Raw genomic sequence first — 25,398 nt, 5'->3', positions numbered from 1 at the left:
ATTTTGAAAAACTAATATGAAGGACATATTGAAGAAGCTAGAAGCTTCGATTGAAACCAAATGAAGTTCCTTTGAATATATGAGCATTTTTATGTTTTTGTCACACGTTTTTATAAATAGTTCGGGTATTCTGAGGGTATTTCTTGCTCTACCAAAGCTCATAGCATCCAACACATGTACCATTCAAGTCATAACTTGTTGAGCGGGAAGGAATTCAAAATTGTCGACGTATGGGTCCACAGCTCGTCTATATATAGGGATGTAATTTCTTTTTCTTTCTTTCTTTTTTTTTGGTTGAGAAAAGTTTAGCGGGAGGGGAGGTCACCCCATCCCCCGATCCTGGACATATCACAAGCCACTTTGAGGAATTAGAGAGGGGATCTTAGCTTTTTTTTTTTTTTTTTTTAAGATCCCCACCAAGAGGGATTGTCGTCTGTGGAACTTGAATTTAGACTTTGGTCTAGCGAAAAAAACGATCTTTACATACTCAACCAACCTTCGTTGCTTGTGATTTCCACACACTCTTGTTAGTTTCTCAGAGATTCAAACTATCAGATTGAATAAACAAAAATAACTATCAAATTAGACTAAAAAGAGTGTGTTTCTCATTTTGCCTCATTAAAATCGAATCCATACGACGGGAAATGAATATAAGGAAGAATCTAGAGTTTCTAAAAAAAGTCAAGGAAGACTTGCACTAAGAAACCTAACGTGTAAAATCTTCCCAAAGAAATGGGGTCGTGATGATAACGGTTCGGAATCAATGGCTTTAGTTTTGGGGCTATCAATATTATCCAAATTCCCACCACACTGACCGCACCAAACTTTGGTTCTTTCTTGTCTCACAAGATCTCTCTTTTTCCCTTTTTAAAGCCACACTTTCCCTACCATCATGATTAATCACAAGAAATAATATTTTCAAGCAATATTTTTTGGCTAGTTAATCATATTTCTCTCAAAACGCAGCTACTTGTGTTTTAAAATAAACTCTTAATACATGTAATCATTCACAAATTAACTTCTTATTAGATATAAATTCAACTATATTTATATTCGTCAATGAACGAATTCAGAATGATCGATCTCATAGTTTGACTCATATTGTATGAAGAAAGAAAAAAATTATTATCACTTGTTCATTTCGCAAACACTTTAATGACCAAGAAACACTATTCTAAAAATTCTCATTTAGGCGCAATCGGATGGTCACCATCCCGATTAATCTTTTGATGTTTGAAAATTAAGAACATGTGCTTAAACCTACTCAGGCACCCGACTAGGTTTCATCTCTCGCTTAGACAGAAAACTTATAACTTTCATTTTTTTAATTTTTTTTAATAACTTGGAAGAGACTTGTTGAATACTTACATGAACACACATTATATGTTTGTTCCTTATGTTTTCATTATGTTCTAATACTTTATAATTTATATGCCATTATATTTTTGTAGTTTATGTATCGCAATAAAACTATATATTTTAAGTACAACATACACTTATTTATACAATATATAATAAAATACAATCAGACACTTATTTATATAATATATAATAAATTTACTTATTTGCCTAGTATGCTAGGCCTTGCCTAGCCTTCTAGACGTTAGGCTCTAGCCGTTCGCTCGACTAGCGCTTAATTCTGTTAGAACCTTGCCAAGAACAATAGAATGCTTTATGTTCAAATATATAATCCTACTCAACTATAGCGAGTGATGTGCCTTATTAATCTAAATAATTTATGACGTGTTTAGTGCAGCCACGTACACCAAACGGTTGTGTGCATACTAAAACACTACTATTCCTAAGAGTTTATGATGTGCTCAATGAGACTACATACACTAGAAGATTGTGCGCATACTAGAACACTTTTAATTACAAGTAATTTTTTACGCTGTTTAATTACAAGTCTGCGCTACTCGGCTTAAACATGAATCAAAAGGTTTCTTATCGGAAGTTGGAACTACTGTCTAAAATATAATTCAAAGAAACTCATGGATATTGATAGTAAAGGGAGTGGGGTGGTTGTCTCGGAATCTCCCTTGCCCGACTTGATGATTCAGAATGGGTACCACCAATAACTACTAGCGGGGCCCTTAGTTGATCACGAGTTTGGTCATTGTGAAATCTGGACCCTTGGTCACTCGAAACTTGCTTTGACAAACTAAATCTCATCTATATTTCTACTAATTAATAAAACACTCATTGTCAATCAAAATTTTATAAAACTACCAGTTTAATCGTCTAATTAAAACAAAACATGAATAAGAAATATGGGGCAGAAATATAATTTCACAAAACCAAATTTTGTTGTTTTTTTTTTTCAAAATCTCACCTACATGTAATTATAATATATCTCTAATTAAATAAATAAATAAAGACTTCCCACTCCCACATTTTCTATTACTCTTTTCATCTCTCCTTCTATTTCAAAAAAAAAAAAAAAAAAAAAAAATTTCTCACACTTTGTGTGTGCCCATATGCTAGTATATAAAGTGAGAAGGCAAAAAAAGTGAAAAATTCAAAATGACAAGAAATGTCCCTACCTAATTAAGAATTTCAAAACAAAACAATTTAATTAATAAGGGTAAAATGGTAAACCACATCATTTTAAAGATTACAAACAAAGCACCCACTACGTGCGTAGTTACTTGATAAAATTAATACTAATATATTTGACAAAAAAAATACTAATACATAAACATAATAAATAAAAAACCAATTAGCACACACGTAGGCATGTGCTAAGGGACTAGTAAATTATAAAATCCCTTAGAATTTCACAGAAGTGTCTCTGGTTCCCACAAGATATTTTTAGTGTATTTGTAGTTATATATATGGTTGATTTTCTTTTCAAGATTATAATAAAGCTTTAGGATTTCAAAATTATATATATTCATGTTGTAAAGGACACATGTACTCAATTGTCATTACAAAGTAGCAAAGACTAATACCAAGGTCATAAGAAGAGTTTAATATCGTGAGCTTGTAACTAAAACTATCTCTTAGGAAAGCACTTGGGATCGAAAACTGAAATTGAAATACAGCTTAATTCGGATCCCATCAAATGTTTCGATTTTTGCAAATTAAAACAATTTCGGTTTGAGACCAAACCTAAAGCTAAACTAACAGTTTGGTTTAGGTTCTTAACATCTAGAACCAAAACGAAATCGAACCGAATTGCAAATATTAAAAATATTTAATTTAATTAATAAATTAGGTGTTGGGTGTAATTGGTTATTTAGTATGGTGGTTATCAATTTTGGTGTTAATTTCTGTAAAGTGTTTTTCTATATCGTTTGAGGGCTGAAACAAATTGAAAAAAAAAATATTAAAACATCCCTTGGAGATGATTTGGACACAAAATCTGGAGGCATTTTTCAGTGCCCCCGGGGGGGGGGAGTGGCGGAATGGGATCATCTCCGGATCCCTTCCACCTAATCCTCCTCATCAAACAATCTGGGTCCTTAAAATTTAATTCAACGACTAAAAACACTGGCCCATTTTAAAAGTTATAATAACTTTAGCCGTTGAATCAAATTTCAAAAACCCAAATTGTTTGATAAAAAATATTAGGTGGAAAGAATTCGGAAATGACCCGTCTCCTGGGGTGAAGTGGGGGATGTGCGAGAGAGGGTGAGGTCAAAACATTGGTAGAGTGTGGGTCTCAAAGTATGTTGGTGGGGTAGGGTGGTTATGTTTGTGTCTGGGGCGTAGGAATTACATGATCCAGCAACTAAACTATAGAATTTCTCCTAGTTTCCAAAAAAATATATATATAGAATTTCTCCAATATTTGATTTTTTTTTTCCACTCTTTGGTTAGAGACGGTCCAAGCATGACATTAAAGTAATTGATTGTATAATTTAGTTCAGCCGGTCTTAAGCCCACAAATACACTCCACACGCTCAAAATAGACAGCAAATAATAAATGATATGATTTGCTCTTAACATTTCGCTACTATACAAAGCAAGTAATAAATACCAAAGCCATACGAGAAATTATAAATACAAATTGAAAAAAGTTTGTGAGCGGATCGTGAGATTAATTCAAGGTCCATAGGCAAATGTATAAGGACTAGGATTCTCTCCCCTCCTTTTTTCATCCCCTTCCGTCCCCTCTTCTCACATTATCTATTTTAACCGTGACTGTTCAAATAGGAGATGAGGGAAGGGAAGGGAAAAAAGATAGGAGAGAATCCTACTCCAATGTATAAACATCATTTGTTTTGAAACTTTCTTCTTCCTCTATCCCTTCCGACTTCATTTGGATTGCAACAAAAACTCCTAATTCGCCTCTAACCAAAAGACTCACGTTCCAGATCTTCAAGAAAGAACCCAAAAGATCACCAAATTCATCTCCTTTACAATGGAGTTTCCTAATTTACTCAAGTAAATTAGGAAACACCAGAGTATCCCATGCTTCATGTGTTGATACTTTAAGAAATAAGCCGAGGCATGTGGTCCGGCAACACTTGAGTGCTTTTGTCTCCCCCATTGTCTCTGCAAAATGTGCACCAATATATAATTAAAATCCCACATCTAATTTGTATTTGTAAATTGTGTGCCATGTGAGCTAATTCCATCTTCAATAATCCCACTTAATTATAATAATAATCACAACTTGTCTTTTTGACTTTTGCATATGCTTATGGAAGTAAATCACTTTTAAGAGGCATGTTATGATGAAACATCTCAATTATGCAGATCATAGTGATTGTGGGAAGAGTATAAAGCCAGGGAATAAGGTCATAATTATAAGATTAAAGTTCTATCATCTATCAAGTTGGTTGTCCATTTGTATTTTTTTTAGTGCATCGATATTTTTACATTAAGGGCAGGGGAAGTTCGATCATTTGTATTCTTTTGTTCTTTCTCTTATTTGCACGTTAATGTCCAGCCTTTCATAGTGATACTGATGTAGACGACCAAAATATCAATTTACAAAGAATATTTGGTAGTGCCAGTTGATTGACAAAGATAAAGATTTGAGTTAAAATTCAAAAACTAAGCTATAATTCATAGGGTTATTCTATACTCTAGAAGAAACAACCACGATAAGATGTGATCAAAATTTTGAGGAAAAAATATAATCAAAATGGGGGGTTGACTATAATATTTACATGTATTTAATATACTTATTATCTGATGGTCAATTATAATTCATGTGAATGTATGTGTTTAATTCAATCACCATATGACCGTCGAGATGATGATTGTATTAAATACATGTAAATATTGTAACTCCTATCAAAAGAGGTTGCACTAAGCAGTATGATATATAATTAGTCGGTCAATCAGTCTATACAGGTGAACAACCAACGCAACATCGCGACTAAATCTATAGATTAATGCTTTAATAAGATAATTATAGTAAATGTTTATCAAAATTTAGTCCACAAAAGTGATAGAAAATAGATCTTTATCAAATTATAGATTTACTCTATTCAAATTAGGAACATTGTAGATATAACATGTTTTTAATAGTATTTATTGTTTTCACTAAGTACTACGGTATAGTGATATTCTTCTTTATTTATAAGGCAAATTTAATTCTTAGATTCAATTCTTGTAAAAAATGATTTTGAATCACATTATTGCTACCTTATTGTGAAATTAAGCGTATGTACTACTACATCATTTGTTTGTTCTGAACAAAATGAAATTACCGACGCATCACAGGCCTACGTTATTGTTTTTCTCGCAAACCAACCGAGTAAAATTGGGCCAAATTGGGCCGGACCAATCTTAATTTCCCATCCGTTGCCCACGCTCCGAGAGTCCGACCCTCCAAGTCTCCGATCTACCTTTTATCATGTCCCACTCACTCTCTCTCATCAACGGAGAGAGGAGAGAGATACAAAGAGAAAAAGATTCGCATACCAACATAAAGACTAGAGATAGATATATATGGATATAATAATATAATAATTTTTAATTAGCTTATTATATTAACTTCCCACAAATTGAAGAATAAACCTCACATACTAAATACACTCTACATTTGCTTATTCAATGAAAAAGTATCTTAATACACCCCACATACTTATACATAATATCCTCACACCTTACATTCTCAATACACACCTTACATTTTCTACATGCACTGTCACATCCTGGCCCGGGTCTACCACATCCCGGGCCTGCTCTACCACCGTCGCATGATATTGTCCGCTTTGGGCTTACAATTCCCTCACGGTTTTGTTTTTGGGAACTCACGAGCAACTTCCCAATGGGTTACCCATCCTGGGAGTGCTCTGGCCTCCTTCTCGCTTAACTTCGGAGTTCCTACGGAACCCAAAACCAGTGAGCTCCCAAAATGCCTCGTGTTAGGTAGGGATGAGAATATACATTCAAGGATCACTCCCCTGGGCGATGTGGGATGTTACAATCCACCCCCCTTAAGGGCCCGACGTCCTCGTCGGCACACTTCCGCCCAAGGATTGGCTCTGATACCATTTTGTCACATCCTGGCCCATGTCCACCACATCCCGGGCCCACTCTACCACTGTAGCACGATATTGTTCGCTTTGGGCTTATCATTCCCTCACGGTTTTATTTTTGGGAACTCACGAGCAACTTCCCAGTGGGTCACCCATCCTAGGAGTGCTCTGGTGACACACCCCGACCCGGAATGTCCATTAAGACTCCGAATCAAGCTGTGCTGGGCGACACATGGAAGGTGACGAAGCCATAAAGTGTGATGATGTGGAAAATTGTGAATAAATTTAAACCTAAGAGTGCCTAAATACCAGAGTGCACTGGTGAGCGGGAATGAACCCACTTCACACGTGACGTTAGAGCATAAGCAAGTACAAAATAGTGAATTAAGAATCGTACCCTCGAATAATCTTCAATACTAAGAATCGCCATCATTCCTCAATGATAAGAAAACTCAGCTAAGAAGACCTAGAGGCGGGGTGAAGATAAGACAAAGGTGAGTGGCCCAGTAATTAAAATTTTAATAGAAATCATATAAATTGCTATAACCCCTCACTACAATACCTGTATAATTTTGCAGACTTAGAATATAAAAATATACATCTTTATATACGTATATTGATTCAAGTCATGCTTCACATATTTATAATCATATGTTAACTTATTGCATATTCATCACATCTACTAGCCCATCACGTATTCACCACATATGTTAGTTCATCACATATATTCATTATATATACTAGCATGTAAGTTGGAGTCACCTCTAGTGACCTATACGACATATTGATATTTCATCATATATCTCATCAGTTATGGCTAGCATATAATAGTCGAAGTCATCTCTAGTGACCTATACGACATTTTGATATCTCATCACATATCTCATCAATCATGGCTAGCATATAAGTCGGAGTCACCTCTAGTGACATATACGACCTATTCATATCTCATCACATATCTCATCAATCATGGCTAGCATATAATAGTCGAAGTCACCTCTAGTGACCTATACGACATATTCATATCTCATCACATATCTCATAAGTTATGGCTAGCATATAATAGTCGGAGTCACCTCTAGTGACCTATACGGCATATTCATATCTCATCAATCATGGCTAGCATATAATAGTCGGAGTCACCTCTAGTGACCTATACGACATATTGCTATCTCATCACATATCTCATCAGTTATGGCTAGCATATAATAGTTGGAGTCACCTCTAGTGACCTGTACGACATATTCATATCTCATCACATATCTCATCAATCAACTAATACCGTATACTTACTTGAACTTACCTAAACTTACATGAACTTACCCGAATGTCCTGCGTTCACCTTTGCACTTCAGAGCGTTCACAGCACCACAATTATATATATATATATATATGCAAACAATTCATCTCATCGTTTACGCATTATTTAATAGGCATGGCATTTTTAGAGCATAATTCATTTAATTGCATTTTCTGGGAAAACATCGAGCGTATACATATATACTTAAAACCAAAAGCCCACGCACATTGCTCATTTCCTTAAACAAGGCCGTGGTCACAATTATTTAATCTAATTTCTTATATGGCTGCATCTAACGTCTCGTTAGACTGCCTACGTACCCTAAGCAGGGATCAAGCCATTCGTAGTTCACAATAATCATTTATAGTAATACGCATATGGATAGATCACGATGAAATCTAACTTAACCATCTGATAGTATTTTATAACATATAAATATATATATGTCATGGCATAAGTTTCTTAGTTTTATTTAAAAGCATTTATAGAATTATCAATCATGAAACATAAGATGAGCAAGGAAAGATCCACTCACCTGGAGTCCACGCTACAACTTCTTAGCACGAACATTGAGGTGTCATAAACGATCAGCGCCTATGACCAAGGCCAATTTGGCCTGGAAATGCTCTAATTTCATCAAAACCCGTCGGAAACCCTAGTTTTAGGTGTCTTCAATTTGGCTCCATAGCAACTCTGACGCCTCAACCATTGCCTGGGCTTTGTTCCTGGGTTCTAGAGGAGTGTTTTGATGATGGTAATTAAAGGGGATGGTTTCACAATTGATCGATTTTGAGCAAAGTCTCCCGCGGCACCCATTTTGTTACCAAAATACTATCAATTTCCTTCTAATTTTTGGTGAAAGAAAAAGAGAAAGGTGAAGGGGATGATTGGAAGTGGTTCATAGGTCCAATTCGTCGGAAAATTGAACGAGAATGGCGAGAAACCGCCGGTTTAAAGGCATGGGTCGCACGGGTCAAGGATGACCCGTTTCCTCCTTTTCCCCTGTTCATCACTCTTCCTCCTTCCCCTCATTTCTTCTTCCTTTGATTGGTCCTCCACTTTCTCTTCTTTCTGGTTGGCCCAACTCCTCCCTCTCTCCTGTTCCGATTGGGCAGCTTTGCCCTTCCCTCATCCTTTTTCTGTTTCCGTTTTTCTTTTCTTTTTCCCCTCATTTTCTTCATCTTCCTCTTTAAATAATTAATTACTAAATAATATCCACATTTAAAAATATATAAAAATATAATTAGTGACTGAAACAAAAGTATTTCTCGAGTTTACAGTTCCTCTTCTAAGGGCATTTTTTGTAAAATCACGCTTTTAAAATTAATAGAAATGTAAAATTTGGGACGGGTTGTCACATCTGGCCTCCTTCTCGCTTAACTTCGAAATTCCTACAGAACCCGAAGCCAATGAGCTCCCAAAATGCCTCGTGCTAGGTAGGGATGAGAATATACATTTAAGGATCACTCCCCTGGGCGATGTGGGATGTTACATGCACCCCATCTTTTCTTAAATCTTATAAAGTTTTTAATTTGGACAAAAAATGCTAACTGAAATTTGACAAAAGATGCTGCTTGGGATTTAAAGCATATGAGGGTTGTTTTCAATTCCATCATTAAAACTCATGTCGTTTATTTTTGAATATTTGATGGTAATTTTAGGTGTTTAATTCTTTATGTAATCCTTGTGATCTCTAAAAGATGAATACGAATATAAATGCTTGAATAGCGCAGAAAAAGTAAGATTAAATCATTATTGATGTCATCAAAATCACTAAAACGATAAAAAAATATGAAGTCTTACCTTATGTGAAGCTTCCTAAACATCGATTTCGTGTTTCATTCATCAAATTTTTTTTTTTCAATCAACATGTTTGTAGTTTCATTGGTTGGAGGGATTTTGATAGTTGAAGAAAATAAATAATATATTAAAAGTGATCTGAGGTGTATTTAGAATTTTTTTATTTTTTTAAACCTAATAAGGTCAAAATTGTCATTGCATAGTAGAGTAAATAAATCATTTAATATTAAATTTTAATATGAGGTGCATTCAACATTTTATGGGGTTCTAATATAAAAAGTCTTTATTTACCCTACAATGCAATGACAATTTTGACTTAATTAGGTTTAAAAAAAAATAAAAAATTTCGAAATACACCTCAAATTACTTTTAATGTATTATTTATTTTCTTCATCTATCAAAATCCCTCTAACCAATGAAACTACAAATATGTTGATTGAAAAAAATTATTTTTGACTAATGAAACACGAAATCGATGTTTCGGAAGCTTCACATGAGGTAAGACTTCATATTTTTTATATTGTTTTAGTGATTTTGACGACTTCAATAATGATTTAATCTTGCTTTTGCTGCGTTATTCAAGCTTCTATGTTCGTATTCATCTTTTAGAGATCACAGGGATTACATGAAGAATTAAACACCTAAAATTACCATCAAATATTAAAAACAAACGACATGAGTTTTAATGGTGAAATTGAAAACAACCCACATATGCTTTAAATCCCATGCAGTATTTTTTGTCAAAATTCCAGTCAGCATTTTTTGTCCAAATTAAAAGCTTTATAAGATTTGAGAAATGTGGGGTGTATATAAAAGATGGGGTGCATGTAGAAAATGTAAGGTATATATTAAGAATGTGGGGTGTATTTAGCATGTGAGATTTTTTCAATAATTTACTAGCATTTGCCTATACACTTTGTGTGTATGAACACATTTTTTTAGAAAATGAGCTTTGTGTGTATGAACACATTTTTTTAGAAAATGTGAATGGGGGGGGGGGGAGAGAGCATGGGGGAGTTAGAGGTTTTTGTTTTTGGATTTTTTTATATTTTTTATAATAATATTGGAGGTATTTTAATACTACCTGTATGTGAGATTTTAATAAAAAATAGTAAAATTTGAATATGTGAAATTACATTATTACTCATGATTTTTTTTGTGTGATAGAAGACTAATTTGTCTTTCATCATCTTTTGTTTGACAAAGAAGAATTTATTAATTAGTAGATATAGAATATTAATATAATAAGCCATAAATAAATTATTTAATATTAAATTTTAATATGGGAGGGATGCTAATATAAAAAACCCTTTTAATTTATATAATTCCTGCCTTTCAATTCATGGAAAGAGAGCGAAATCTCTAAAAAACTGTGAAAACCAAAGGCAGTTTAGAGAGAGAAAGCTAGAGAGAGAGACTGCTGAGGGTTTTCTGCTTGTTCTGGTGATTTAGACGCCCTGCAGCGCCTGAGCGACAGAAGGCGAAGAACCCTAATTGGCGAGGGGGATACGTATAATTTGAGAAGTTGCTCATAGGAATCGAGGGTGAGTTTTTTCATTGATGCTCTTCGGCGGTGGAGCTGATGGTTGGAAATGGATCGTGTTCGCGGAGGCTAGCACCGGCGGCGGCGGCGGTGGTGGGGGGAGAAGCGGTTCGCTCATCGGCGGCGGCGTCGGTGGCGGAAGCGGCTTCTGGTCTTGGACTGCTTCCTCCAATGTCGGCTTAGCCGTCGCCGTCACGGCCATGGCCGGTATCGCCTTGGCCGCCACAGTCGTCTACTCTCGTAGGTAAAGCAAACAAACAAAAATTCCCAAAGAATTTACTGAATCGAAATCGAAATCCCTAAATTCGTTGTGAGTGCAAAACCCTAGATTCTTCAATAGCTTGACAGATTGATAGGTAGACAAAAAAACACACAAAGATGATTACGCATCAGAAACAACCATTAATGAAAGCCCTACGGCGGATTCACACTTCTTTTAATCCACCTCCACCGTCGTCAAATTCCACATCTTCACCGTCGTCGTCATCGTGGATTCATCTACGATCGGTTTTGTTAGTCGTTGCTTCCTCATCTTCCTCACCAGTTTCCACTGATCGGTGAGTTTTCACTGTTCCTGTTCTCCCCCATATTTCTGTCCCTTAAATTTGGTCCCTTTCAGTCTACTTGGTTACTTAGAAGTTGTATGAATAGGAAGAAAAGCTGGGATTTTTCTGTTTCATTTCACATTTTTGTAAGCACCAAAGGTGGGGTTTTTCTCATCTTTTATAAATTTGATATGTAATCCAATTGATTCTTGTGTTGCGGAAATTGTCCTGTTCAAGTACTTATTCCCTAGTCTTCCTTTACTACTCTCCTGTAGGATTCGGATTCTGAATATTGTTTCCATGCATTAGATGTGGACTGTTGGAAATGAAATTGGGTTCGATTAGGCTTTTTGTGTCACAAATTTAGAGGTCCAGCTCTTTTGTTGTCTCTGATTCATTGAAAGAAAAATCTTCTTTGTGGGTTTCGTGTTTAGTCATAAACCTTGTACTGTCCATCAAAATTATTCTCTCTACTTCGGTGGCAATAGTTCTGTTTGTCCTTTCGTAGTTGACCGTATTTTTTATAGGTGATTTGCACATTGTTCTTTCTTGATATCTTCGTTTGTCATTTGTATACCACTTTGGCTTTTTAGTTATGTTTGTTTTACTTATGCTTCCCGCAGTGAAATCTGATCACTTGTATTTGTCTCTTTCTTCAGGGGCAGTCTTAAATCACCTTGGTCCCGTAGGAGAAAAAAACACGCCCTTCTACCAAAACAATGGAAAAGTTTATTTACACCGGATGGGAAACTCACTGATGGTGGTCTCAAATTTTTGAAGAAAGTTCGCAGTGGAGTATGTTATTGACTTTTGTCAGAACTATCTTCTAATTTCCGTCTAATTGTGTTAGTTGTTGATTTTTTTTATCAATGTATGTTTTACAGCTGTTGGATATTAATCACTTAGTTTCTCATGCAGGGTGTTGATCCAAGTATTCGAGCTGAAGTGTGGCCATTTCTTCTTGGAATGTGAGTATTTTCTTCTCTATGCAATTGCTTTAATGCTTCAAGTTGTGTATCTGATATATGGAAATTAGTTAGTGTATGATTTCAAACTTGTTGCATTGATGACTGTTTGGTTGCCTGGTCCTGGGGAATGCTTGGTCCAGGGAGCCTTGCAGGTGTCTGCTATGAATTATGATGAATTTTTTCATCTACCCAGATGTACTTTGTCCTTTCTGGTGTGTCTCTATGCTGCGTTTTCTGAGTGCTTTGAATACATTCACGTATTGTTTGATTTTTTCTTGGTCTTTATGTACTTCCTCTGTGATTTTCCTAGTGACTAAGATTTGGTACAATGAGGAGGGATGAAAAACCTCAATGTGTTTGTTTTAAGTTCCAATAGTTATTTAAGCCTGGACCCTCATGCATGGTACTTTCTGTTTTTATGGATGTTTTAGTCGCGATTAACATGGGAACCTGCATCTGGGTGCATGGTGTTAAATTATGATAAGGAACTTGTATTTGTATATGTAGTTTCTTTTTCATTATTTATCCAGCCCAATTTGCTTTCTGGAGGTGAAGGTTGGACTTTTGATTCTAGTATGGCATAATGAAATATGGAACCTAATCTCAGTTGCCTTGTAGTCTCACAAGAAAAATGAACTTATAAAATGCTTTTTTCCCTTTTTTGGATGCTGAAAAAAATTTACCTGTGGATTTTGGTACTGGCTGATTTAACATTGATTTGTTCTTTCTCAACAGCTATGATGTGAACAGTTCCAAGGAAGAAAGAGAGACTGTAAAAAACCAGAAAAGGTATTGTCTTTCTGTTCTTTGCCCTCTTCCTGTACGTAAATTTCATATGGCATATTTCCTTGTCACGGTTCCCTATCTCTCACATTTACTTTATATGTGCATGTTCTTCTTCTTCTTCTTCTTCAAGGTGTTCACACTTTCTTAATCACTTGCAATGCAGAAAAGAATATGAAAACTTGCGGAGACAGTGTCGCAGAATTTTAACACAAAGTGATAAGAGCTCGAAGTTGAAGGAAACTTCTGGTAACAGTAGCACTGAGAGCAGCGGGGATTTCAGTCAAGTTTTAGATTCTTCTGACCAAGGGGATGTTACAAGTGCCAGGAGGTACATTTCAACTGAGGGAGGAGACCAATTACCCAAGGATTCAGATAACCCTGTAGGCAATCAAGCTGTTCAGACTTCTGAATCACTTGAAGGAGATGGAGAGAAAAGTGGAGTCACCTGTGATGATCCTTATGCTGCCGATACGGAATCAACTGATTCTGATTCCTCTGAAGAAACTGATATCACTCGACCATTACTATCCACTGATGTTACTGAAGAAAACTATGTTGATGACAAGCCTAAGGAGAGCTCCTGTCTCTCCAATATTGAAAACAAGCCCAAAGTCCACTCAGCAGAAGATTTTGCCACATGGCAGAGGATCATCCGCCTTGATGCCGTTCGCGCAAATGATGAATGGATTATTTACTCACCATCACAGGCTGATGCATCAGAGATGAAGGCACAAAGACTAGCTGAAAGTGTCGGGTTAAAGGATTATGATCACTTGGAGCCATGCAGGATTTTTCATGCCTCTCGCCTGGTTGGAATCCTGGAAGCCTATGCTCTGTATGATCCTGAGATTGGGTACTGCCAGGGGATGAGTGATCTACTCTCTCCTATTATCTCAGTGCTGGAAGAGGACCATGAAGCCTTCGGGTGCTTTGTGGGTTTTATGAAAAAGGCACGGCATAATTTCCGACTGGATGAGGCAGGAATCCGGAGGCAACTTGGCCTTGTTTCGAAGATTATCAAGTGCAAAGATGTTCCTCTTTACAGACACCTGGAGAAGCTTCAAGCGGAGGATTGCTTTTTTGTGTACAGAATGGTGGTGGTTCTCTTCAGGAGAGAGTTGAGCTTTGAGGATACGCTTTGCCTCTGGGAGGTAATGTGGGCAGATCAGGCTGCAATCAGGGCAGGTATTGCCAAGTCTGCTTGGGGAAGGATTAGGCAGAGAGCCCCTCCTACCGATGATCTCTTGCTCTATGCAATAGCGGCTTCTGTGCTACAAAGAAGGAAGACTATCATAGAGAAGTACAGCAGCATGGAAGAGATCATGAGGGAGTGCAACAGCATGACGGGCCGTCTGGATGTGTGGAAGCTTTTAGATGATGCCCATGACTTGGTGGTGACCCTTCATGACAAGATTTAGAAACACCCAATGCTAATGCTAGGCTTTGATCTTTTGCTCTCTCGCCCACCCTCCGATTCTTGTTTTCCTTTTTTTTTCCTTTTTCCTTTTTTTTTGTGTTGTTGTTGCACCTGGTGGGGATCCCTTTGAAAGCAAGGGATCTTTGGGATGAGTTTCGCACTTGCTTGAAACAAGCATCTGATAGGCAAATTCTGTATTGGAGTAAATTATGGGATTTATATATATATATAAAATGTATTGCTCGCACTCTGTTGCCCTTCAGAGTGACTGGCAGCAATTCAGAAATTAGTAAATTCAGATCGACAACCTTACTTTGATTTATGAACGAACTTTCTCCTTGAGTAAATTGTGTTTTTGGTGGCAGTGGTTGACAATCAGATGGTAGCGAGTAATGGAGTTACAATCTGACCTCGGTTGTATATTTTGTTGCATCTTTCTCATCACGCAATGAGATACAGACACAAGAGAAACAACCGGTTAGAAGGCAGATTCTCTTTGAGTTGAGATGTTTCGTCAAATTTAAATCTTGCCATTGGCATCTGATTCTTGCAAAGCTATGGGTGTTACCCTCTTATACCACTCATAATTCAGGTCAATTTTGCAATGCTATAGCCTTGCAGTTGTCAATAAAATCCATAGATACTTTAGATACTTCAAACTCAGAGTTTATGGTTTGTTCAGATAAAATTTTGAGTAGGACATAACTTACCGGAGGAGTTATCTGAAATGAAGACGCTATGTGCAAAAGTTGACATACATGGTTACATGTGATGGGTATGAAATGCCACCTTGACATTCTTATTTCAAGTAAGTCTCCTCCCATTCTTAGGGAAGCCCTCACAAACGGTGGTACTATTCACACACACAATTTTATTTTTTCTCACTTTTTCAATTTCAGGCCGTTAGATTGAACGAATTGAAGATGATTAAAAAACAAAAATTAATTAGATTGAATGAATTGAAGATGATTAAAAAACAAAAATTAATCCGAATGAATTGAAGATGATAAAAACAAAAATTAGTACGAGTGTGTGGAAGACAGAATAGAATGTGTGAACAACACAATCTAATTTATAATAACATATAGCCATTCATATGTACGGTTGAATTATTATTATTTTTTTTTCTGATTTGAATTTGAAAGAGTGATCCGAAGAAAACGTTGCAACTTACCAAAATACAAAATTTTAATGTGTTTTGAGTTGGTCGCTTCAATTTAACTCCTCCGGGATCCGTACGGCCGCTTAATTTTTGCTTTGCTCAAAAGTTAACTTTGAACAACGGATCTCTCTCTCTCTACAACCTCTCTGTAACTTCACGGTCAGATCACTCTTCCAAATCCGAGCCCTCCTCCGATCTCCCACAATGTCCACCGCCACCGAACAACTGCACGTCCAGAACGGACTCGTACCAGATCCGACAACAAATCCCAAACCAGAATCCGAATCAGAGCCTGAACTCGAAACTGAACCAGCACCAGCGCCGGAGCCCGAAATGAAACCGGAACCGGAAGCTAAACCCGAGCCAGTGCCGGAGGCCGAAGCTAGACCGGAACCTCTACCCGAACACGAACTGGTGGTGGCCGATGCCGCGGATCCGAAGGTGAACGAAGTGGTCGAAGCCTCGATCCAATCACACAGCCCAGGAGCTGCGCATCCGGAGCTGAAGAAAGACGAAGGGAGCCGTACATTCACGATGAGAGAGCTGCTTAGTGGCTTGAAAAATGACCAATCAAACGACGTCGTAAATGATTCCAGCTCCCCTTACGGTTACAGGTTTGCATTCCTTAATTTGAATTTTAAATTTTGATTTTTTTTGGTGGTGTTATTGTGCAAAATTCTGTTTGTTGTGCTTGAATTTCGTTTAATGTGGAGAATTAGTTCAATTGATGATCTTTTTTCTGCAATTCCCACTTTCGGGGTTTTCGAATACTGGAATTCACATGAAGAAGGATATAAATTTGAATTTTGGATTGGTTATGGTGGATTAACATGTATCTATTTCGACGAAATTAATCAGTTTTAGTTGTAGATCATATTATTAGCGAATGGAATTTGTGTTGGGGGCGGTAAAAATGTAAGTTTTGTATGGTCATTGTAATGGGTTAATGATGAAAATTGCAACATTAAATTGGGTAGGTCGATTTGCATGTCTCTGCTTTCGATGAAAATGATCAGTTTTAATTATGGATTGTCTTTGTTATGGATTACCTTTATACTTTATTAATCGTTTATCTGCTAGTTGTGCCAATTTGTGGGTTTGAATTGTATCAGTGAGGAGAGCCCACAGGAGCAACACTCAGAGCAGAACAATGCTGCAATGGAGTTGATCAACAGTGTTACTGGTACCGATGATGACGGTCGGTCTCGCCAACGGGTTCTTACTTTTGCTGCTAAGAGGTATTGTATTCTTTGTCCTTCCTTCTTACTTGTCAGCTCGTAGGTAATAGTATAATCCTATATTTTAGTACTGAAACAAAGTTTAAGTTGTTTGCAATATGCATGGTCATACTTCTCTTTTCTTATATTTCTTTTCAGAACTATGCGAAGTTTGCAACCGCATAATGTCTAATGGGTGTTGCTTTCCTGGAATTCTTATTTGTACTTAAATTTGGTAGGTATGCTAGTACAATAGAGAGAAATCCAGATGATTATGATGCACTTTACAATTGGGCGCTGGTTCTTCAGGTTTGAGATACTGTCCTGTTTGATATTTGGTTGCATTTAATTATGGTTTCTGGTTATCAAATTTCAACCAGATGGGTTTCTCTGATATTAACTATTTCTTAGCAATGCAACTGTGAGAATGGTTTTAGTTTATATGGCTTTAATGGTAGTAAGAATAACGCACTGAAACTTTGTCTACCCTATGTGTTTTTTACGCTAAATAACCCATTCTACAGTAGCCAACTTTTTCCAACTCCCTATAGTCTCTACATTAGTCAATATTTTCCACTTGGGTCAGATGCGTGGTATGAAAAAAGCTATAAGTACCTTCATTATGTTAGCTCTTTCCTCCAGTTATGTACCTTTAGATGTTTCAGCTTCTTTATAAATGATTACATAATGTGAACTGTCACTTGAATATTTTTTTAAGGACATTTTGTCTTCCTCTTAGGTGCACTAGTGTCAAATCATTTTACTATCTAAATGATCCTCATTTGGAATGCAGGAAAGTGCAGATAATGTTAGTCCAGATTCTACTAATCCTTCTAAGGATGCTTTGCTTGAGGAGGCTTGCAGAAAGTATGATGAGGCTACCCGTCTGTGCCCAACACTTCATGATGTATGTTTACATATCCTTTTCCATTATAATCTCATCAAATGGTCGTACCCAGTGCACAAGGCTCCCGCTTTACGCAGGGTCTGGGAGAGGTGAATGTCGGCTAGCCTTACCCCCATTTTATGGAGAGGCTGCTCCCAATATAATCTCATCAAATAGCTAGTGAAATTAGTAATCTTGAAAGTGCTATGATAGGGCACTTCAGAAGGTGTCTATATGTTTGTTGATGATCTTTCTATAATTTCTGATTAATTATCTCACTTGTGAGAGTGAAAATAATGCGTGATTATTACTTGCCAGGCTTTCTATAATTGGGCTATTGCAATCTCTGATCGGGCAAAAATGCGTGGTCGTACAAAGGAAGCTGAAGAACTATGGAAGCAGGTTAGACCATAATTTCAGGGCTTCAGCCTTGCAAGATAGAATTTACTTTCTTTTTTCTGTGTCTTAACTCTTAAGAAAAGTTGCTGCTCGTGTTAATTTCTCCTTCTGCTGCTGTTGTGGCAGCCTTACACTTGGCAGCTGTATTCTGACACTTGGAAGCTGGACATGACTTTAATATTCAAAATACAATAGCACAGAAACATGAGCAATTGCTGATTTTTAGTTTTATTCTTTTGTTAAAAAAAAAGGCCTTTGGACTAGGTGATCTTTTGGAGGTTTTAGGAAATTAGGAGTTTGCTTCGTAAATCAATTTTGCTTCTCCTTAGATGTGGTGGTGCTGGCATCAAGTGGCAATAGCTGTCATTTATTTCTTGTCAAATCATAACCAGTTTGATTTTTAATTTCTAAAGAAAAACATAGTCAAATAAATGAAGTGATTTTTACCACCCCTTGATTTGATTTGCAGGCTACAAAAAATTATGAAAAAGCGGTGTTGCTCAACTGGAACAGTCCCCAGGTATGACTCAAGAAATTGTTGTAGTAGGCTTATTCCTGTTTCTTATGATATTTTACAAAAACCAACGTTATATACAGTTACTTAAAGAGAAACAGATTATATGTTGTACTTTTATGTGCAAATGGAATCGAATTCTAACAAAGTACCAATATCAACGTCATAGGTGAAAGCTAAAACAAACAATCTCAAACTAACACAAGAGATTTACGTGGTTCGGCGTAAAGCCTACGTCCACGAGTGAAGCACGGCGAGGAATTTCACTAAACAAATGGAGATTACAAAAGAGTGTTTAAACTCTCACAACCCAAATCCCACAAATTACAAACCCTAAACCAAACAAGAGGGAGAGAGTGTGTGTTTCCCTCTCTGTAACCCAAAACCCAAAACCCAAAACCCAAAAATAAAATAAAATTTTGGAGAACCCCAAAAGCAAATAAAGAAAACTTGGTCTCCTCTAAATTGGCATAGTGAGTAGAGAACCCAAAACTAACGGAGAAGATTCTCTCAAATTGCTCTCTAACTCACAAATTGACTCTCACCAAATTGCCACACGAATGAGCCACACTAAATACACTAACCCTAAGGTCCTAATTATAGTGCATAGGACTTGGGTTACAATAAGAATCCTAATAGGAAATAAATCCAAATCCTAATCAAATAGGTAATTAACAAAATCTCTCCACCAAGGAAACTAAGAAGTCAAAACCAAACCCAAATAGGACACCAAAACCAAATAGGTAACACAAACCTAATTTATTGCATCATCCTAATATTGAGCCAAAAACCCAACATTATGAAACCTTCTGACTTGATGAAAGGAAAAATGTACTTATTTGCGTTGTCTCCTTTGTTTCCTATCACTAAATCCATGTCATATATTTCAGGCACTTAACAACTGGGGGCTTGCTCTGCAGGTATCTTAAATTGTATTAGTATTTGACTTTGATTTAACTTATTTTAGAAGAAATAATATCTTTTTGAATTTTCTCCTTGCTCGGCATATTTATGTTACATGTCATCAACTCCAAATTAATTTTTTTGTATAAAACAATTTTGCAATTTAGGAACTCAGCGCAATCGTTCCTGCAAGAGAAAAGCAAACAATTGTAAGATCTGCAATAAGTAAGGTACCATATAATAATTTTCTGGAGATATCAGAATGATTGGATGAATGTGAAGGGAAACCAGAAACTTATTTTCATCTTTGAAGTGTTTGTTTCTCATTTATACTGTCATGACTCGTGTCACTTTCTTCTGGTGCAGTTCCGTGCAGCTATTCAGCTGCAGTTTGATTTTCATAGAGCAATTTACAACCTTGGAACCGTATTGGTTAGTTTGTTACTTATTTTAATAATTTAGGATAATCTGGTACTCCATTCATAATTTAAATGGATTCTCAGCTTCCTCTATAGTGGATCAAGAAACCACTGGTTCTCTTATTTACTAGTCCCTTGTAGCTTGAATTATCAAAACTTGGTTTTTTCTTTCTTGCAGTATGGATTAGCTGAGGACACACTAAGAACTGGGGGATCTGGACATCCCAAAGAAGTTTCACCTAATGAGTTGTATAGTCAATCGGCTATCTACATTGCAGCTGCACATGCTTTGAAACCAAATTACAATGTAAGGTTCCCATAGTTTTCTTTCTCAATCAATTTGATTTAATATTTATTTGGAGAAAAGGACAACACTTAAGTGATACATAAAATTTACTTGGTTTTATTTTTCCTTTTAGGTTGAAGGATATTCATTTTGATTTGTGTATGCTAAGTTTTTGTGTGATTAATTATTTACAGGTTTACAGTAGTGCCTTGAGGCTGGTGCGATCCATGGTAAGAACTAATACCAATTTCAATAAACCCTTTAGGCTTCTGTATAAATACTTTTGGTCAGTTATGAGATTGGGTCTCTACCCGTTCTCCATTGCGGGACTTATGACAGAACCGTACATGATGTGCTTTCTTGATTATTCCCTGATATTCAAGACTTAATTCTCCCAAATCTTTCAGTTGTCATACCTTGATGTCTGCTTAATCTAGTTGGTTGAGATATTTATTTTTTTTTGGTTTGCTTACATGACGATTTCTAATCTTTACAGCTTCCCTTACCATATCTTAAAGTTGGATATCTTACTGCACCGCCAGCGGGAAAACCAATTGCACCTCATAGTGATTGGAAACGATCGGAGTTTATTTTGAATAATGAAGGGCTTCAACAGGTAATCTTTATCATTTTCTAGTGTATATTAAGCGAAGAAAAATCATCTGCTGATTCGATAACTGAATTAGTTGTAGTAACTTTCCTTGCTTGTGCCACAAATATATTCTTTATCTATTTGTTACTTATTTGTGTTCCTTCTGTTCATCTACTTCCTTTCAGCAGGTTAGCAAAAGTGAGGCAAAGCATGTACCCCAAGGCATCTCAGGCAGATCAGTAGAAGCAGCTATAAAAGTTGACGTTCCAGATATCGTTTCTGTTTCAGCATGTGGTGATCTGACTTTACCACCTGGTGCAGGCCTTTGCATTGATACAATTCATGGACCCGTCTATCTGGTAAGGAATGCCCTTCATAACAGATAAAATTCTTTATATGAAGAGAAGTTCTTTTGTTCTTTGTGGTGGTTACAACTTACAAATCATAGAATTTTTTTCGACCGTATATATATAAAGTGAACTAAAAACATTGCATATATATATGAAAAACTGATTCTAATGTGAATGTCCAACCTCCAGGTTGCTGATTCATGGGAACTCCTTGATGGATGGCTTGATGCAATCCGTCTAGTTTACACCATCTATGCTCGGGGTAAGAGTGATGTTCTGGCAGGTATAGTAACAGGCTGATTTAACGTAGTTTTTATTTTTCTTTTAATGTATCATCAGTTCCTTGATTTTTTTTCGAGTGATGTATAATTTTCCGATTGAGAATGACTTGTTTGAATAAACTCTGTAAATTACGCATTTTTTGACACGACCAATACAATTTTCCTTTGCATGGTCAGATTTCACTCTGTTGAACCAGTTTTTGCATCTCTTCTTAAGTTTTACCTCAGATTCCTTCGGTTTTCGGTGACAAGATGAAATTTTTATTGTGTAAGATCGGATACAACTTGCTACCATTCTTCCCTATACTAAATATTAATTGCTATGATGTGCCCCTTAGTTTTTTTACCCATTTCTCACTAACCTCACACACACACATATATATATGTATGTATATATAAAGCCCTTTCACTCTAGGAACCCAAAAATTTCATGCACATTGGGGGTTTTACTTTGGCCAGAGCAAGAACCGATGCGGGGAGAGTCCACAACCCTTCCCCGCAAATCAACCCGGAAGCAACTGCTGGAACCATCAGCACAGCCTTCTTGCTGTTAATCTTGTGCCATACAAACACAATCAGACTCCCTATGCACATGTCTATGGCAAAGTATGCCCCGACGAGAAATGGAACGCCCATGACCATCGGAAGTGGCATCCATTTTCCGATCTTTGGTAAAAAATCTCTGACTATGTTGACTATCACCGCGAAAGCTAAAAAGCCGTAGCAGAAGCTGGAGGCAATGCTGAGGCAGCGCCGAGAAGCCTTGCACGCCTAGGATCGCCATGTTTCTGTAGATCAAGGCGTAAGGAGCCTAGAATTCTCCGTGCGGGTTTCCCACATCGAACGCCTTGTAGAATAGGAAGAAGCTGAGAGCTGTCACACAGCCTAGTGCAGTTTCAAGGGCTTGGCTCACAAACATTGCCCTGGGAGAGGTGAAGGTTAGATGGGCTGTCTTGAGATCTTGCATCAGAATACATGCCACGGAGACGACCGATTTGATGAGGCCGCAGCCCGCAAGCCCCGCCACCACACCATGCTCTTTTCCAGTCATTGCTGCCAGCACAAAGAGGGCAACTTTTCCATAGTTGTAGGACATGTTTAGATCGGTTAGACCAGCTCCATAAGCATTGCAGAATGCAAGAGATGGAGCAAGCAGGTAGGCTACTATAACATAATACCATTTGAGCTCCGGGAACATCATCGGGATCGCGATTACGGAAATGATGGAAAAGACAACGTATCCGGCTACTGCAAGCCGCGTAGGGATGTTTTCGCGGAGGAAGATTTCGTTTTGTTTTTTTTCGATCGGCTTCACCTTGCCCTCAACATCTGCAGGGAGAAGAAGCTGATTAGCAAAACTTTTAACTAAAATAACACAGCAGCATGAAACAAAAGCATTAAGAGGTTGATTTTATTACCCAATTGGAGATTCTTGTTTTTCAATCCGACATGAATATTAACAATGGTGCATGTTAGGTACTCAAGCCCAAAGGAAGAGCTCAATCCAAAAGACTAGCCTGATAGGTGGGAGGACCCCAAGGACTTAAGTATCACTACACCATTTCTAGTGTAGCCGATGTGGGATCATAACAGTGCAAACCAGAATCTTGACGAAATTGTAAAGACCGTCACCAAGTATTAGGGCAACTGCGAGAAAAACCTTGTAACCGTATAAACTCTTCATGTCATTTTCGTCTAAACTCTCCGGGAACCAATGTCCTTTACGCCGGCCTATGAGCGGCCATAGTACACCGAAAGAGAGCACAGACCCGAAAAGTAAGGACAGGTTTATTAGATGTGAACATATCATGCCTGCTCCGACGAAGGTCATGCCGAAATCGAAGTAGAACCTGCAACAGATAGCAGCAAACTTATAAAGGATCACTAACAGCAAGCAGAAGCAGGGAGAAACAAATGAGTGATCGATTTTTTCTACGTGTTTTTCCAAGCTTGCAATCCGAACGTGGGGAATTGTGAGAATCCACATTCTGCTCTAGCACTGTAAAACCACTTGAAGAATCCCCACAGGAAGCTGACAGAAAAATACTTCATGAAGCCGTGTACTTGCTTCCTGCAAATGATCATAACTTGTGTTGAGTTTTGCATCTAATACGGTTTTTTAAGAGCAGATGTGGCGTAACTACATTGGTTAGAACGGATCAGCTCTCCCATATGCACCGAGTTTTAATATCGTTTCTATTAAAAAAAAATACATATATGGCTTTCAAAGGAGAGATAAAGGGAAGTGTTGGCAGATGTTTACTTAGCCATTTTATCTCCCTGAGTATGGAGGCCATTGATGAGAACCGCAGTTGCCAAACCACTTAGATAAGTCAACTTCAAGTCAACTATCATAATCTGTGAATAAACAAAAAATCCATATAAAAATCTACTTAAAAGGAAAAAGAAACCATATTTATCTCCTCAAAGTCTTCAGTTGAACAAGTAACTGAAGACGGTAAGGAGCTTACAACTTAAGTGATTAACATCATTTATCCTGAGCTGGAGATCTTGAGCTCAAATCCTCAAGTGAGTAACATCATTTACCCTAACCTGAAGGTTCCTGAGTTTGAATCTTCCCAAATATCTCTAGTATAATAACGAGATTAAAAAATAAACAATGACTATAAAATCAGTACCTTTCTTAGAGGAATCAAGACAAAAAGGCCAACAAAACAGACTAGAAAAAGGAAGCCAGTCATCCAACCAAGCCCAGGCTCCTTAACGGCAGTTAAAGGGTTTCCTTCTGTGTTCACACCTGACAGCAGAAATGTCTTCTTGTTTAATCCCAACAAATAAAACGAAAATCCACCTGTTAACAAAACAAAGTATAAAGTTATATAATGTTTAAGAAACATTAATTTACAAATTAATATAACATACAGAGAAACTTAAAAGTACCTCCCACAGCAATACTATAACCAGCAACTGCACAAGTCTGAATCATAGTATTCTCCCGCCGAGTGAAGGGTTTAGAATTAAATTCTGCCTTCTTGAGCAGGTTCGTCCAGGTTCGGATGATCACGAACGCGAGGAGAGCAGCAGAGACATTGAGATGAGGAACAATCCCAAGTTGTGAGGTTTAGCTTCATAGCTATCACACTGTACGCCATTCCGATCACTATGCTCGCAACGACTCCTTGGAATGTTAGCTGCTGTGTCCATGGAAGGATTGTCCCAACCGGCCCCTCGGATTGAACTATTGTCTCTTCTTCCATGTCATCCCTCTCTATCTCCTTCTTCTCCCTTGCTTCCAGCTCCATGTTAATGGCTTCAAAGTCCTGTTGCTTGTTTGTCAGGCAATGGGAACAAAAAAAGAGTTTCAAAGGGAATCCATGCATGAAATTACCTTTTTTTTTTTTTTTTAACGAATAGAAAGAAGAAGATGCAACACAAGAACTTCTTAGGAGATCACTCATGCATGAACGTACCTTCGAGTTGTTTTGTTTTAGTCCTCTCTTTTTCCGTTCCTCGAGCTCAGCTACAATGGATGAGACTAGACTGGACTAGCGTGGCTATGAAATTACATAATCTTGAAAAGTGGATGAAAATATTTGGTGCTGCCTATTGCAGTGAACTAGACAGAGAGA

The 25,398-nt window shown here is 37.2% G+C and overlaps 2 protein-coding genes and 1 pseudogene across 4 annotated transcripts; 2 read left to right on the top strand and 1 right to left on the bottom strand.

Annotated features, from left to right (window-relative positions):
• Positions 1-10,867: 10,867 nt before the first annotated feature.
• On the top strand, positions 10,868-15,093 carry LOC103452559 (rab GTPase-activating protein 22-like). 2 transcript variants are annotated; one of them, XM_070812140.1, is made up of 5 exons: positions 10,868-11,640; positions 12,288-12,423; positions 12,547-12,596; positions 13,332-13,385; positions 13,546-15,093. In XM_070812140.1, exons 1-5 carry the CDS (start codon positions 11,462-11,464, stop codon positions 14,798-14,800), a joined length of 1,674 nt encoding a protein of 557 aa, XP_070668241.1. In that variant the 5' UTR covers positions 10,868-11,461; the 3' UTR covers positions 14,801-15,093. The 2 variants fall into 2 exon arrangements, with proteins under 2 accessions (XP_070668241.1, XP_070668240.1); XM_070812139.1 differs by having other exon boundaries at positions 10,869-11,327.
• An 806-nt stretch (positions 15,094-15,899) lies between these two features.
• LOC103452557 (protein HLB1) lies at positions 15,900-21,984 on the top strand. 2 transcript variants are annotated; one of them, XM_008392054.4, is made up of 14 exons: positions 15,900-16,575; positions 17,074-17,199; positions 17,418-17,487; positions 17,972-18,085; positions 18,383-18,466; positions 18,933-18,983; positions 19,868-19,897; positions 20,048-20,110; positions 20,247-20,312; positions 20,478-20,606; positions 20,780-20,815; positions 21,082-21,201; positions 21,366-21,536; positions 21,717-21,984. In XM_008392054.4, the coding sequence occupies exons 1-14, from the start codon at positions 16,166-16,168 to the stop codon at positions 21,825-21,827; spliced, it is 1,581 nt and encodes a 526-aa protein (XP_008390276.3). In that variant the 5' UTR covers positions 15,900-16,165; the 3' UTR covers positions 21,828-21,984. The 2 variants fall into 2 exon arrangements, with proteins under 2 accessions (XP_008390276.3, XP_070668239.1); XM_070812138.1 differs by having other exon boundaries at positions 21,363-21,536.
• A 62-nt stretch (positions 21,985-22,046) lies between these two features.
• LOC103430740 (metal-nicotianamine transporter YSL1-like) lies at positions 22,047-25,139 on the bottom strand (annotated as a pseudogene).
• Positions 25,140-25,398: the final 259 nt, after the last annotated feature.

The sequence above is a fragment of the Malus domestica genome, chromosome 14 (assembly GCF_042453785.1).
Source record: "Malus domestica chromosome 14, GDT2T_hap1".
Lineage (NCBI taxonomy): Eukaryota > Viridiplantae > Streptophyta > Magnoliopsida > Rosales > Rosaceae > Malus > Malus domestica.
This window is presented reverse-complemented; position numbering and strand designations above follow the sequence as displayed.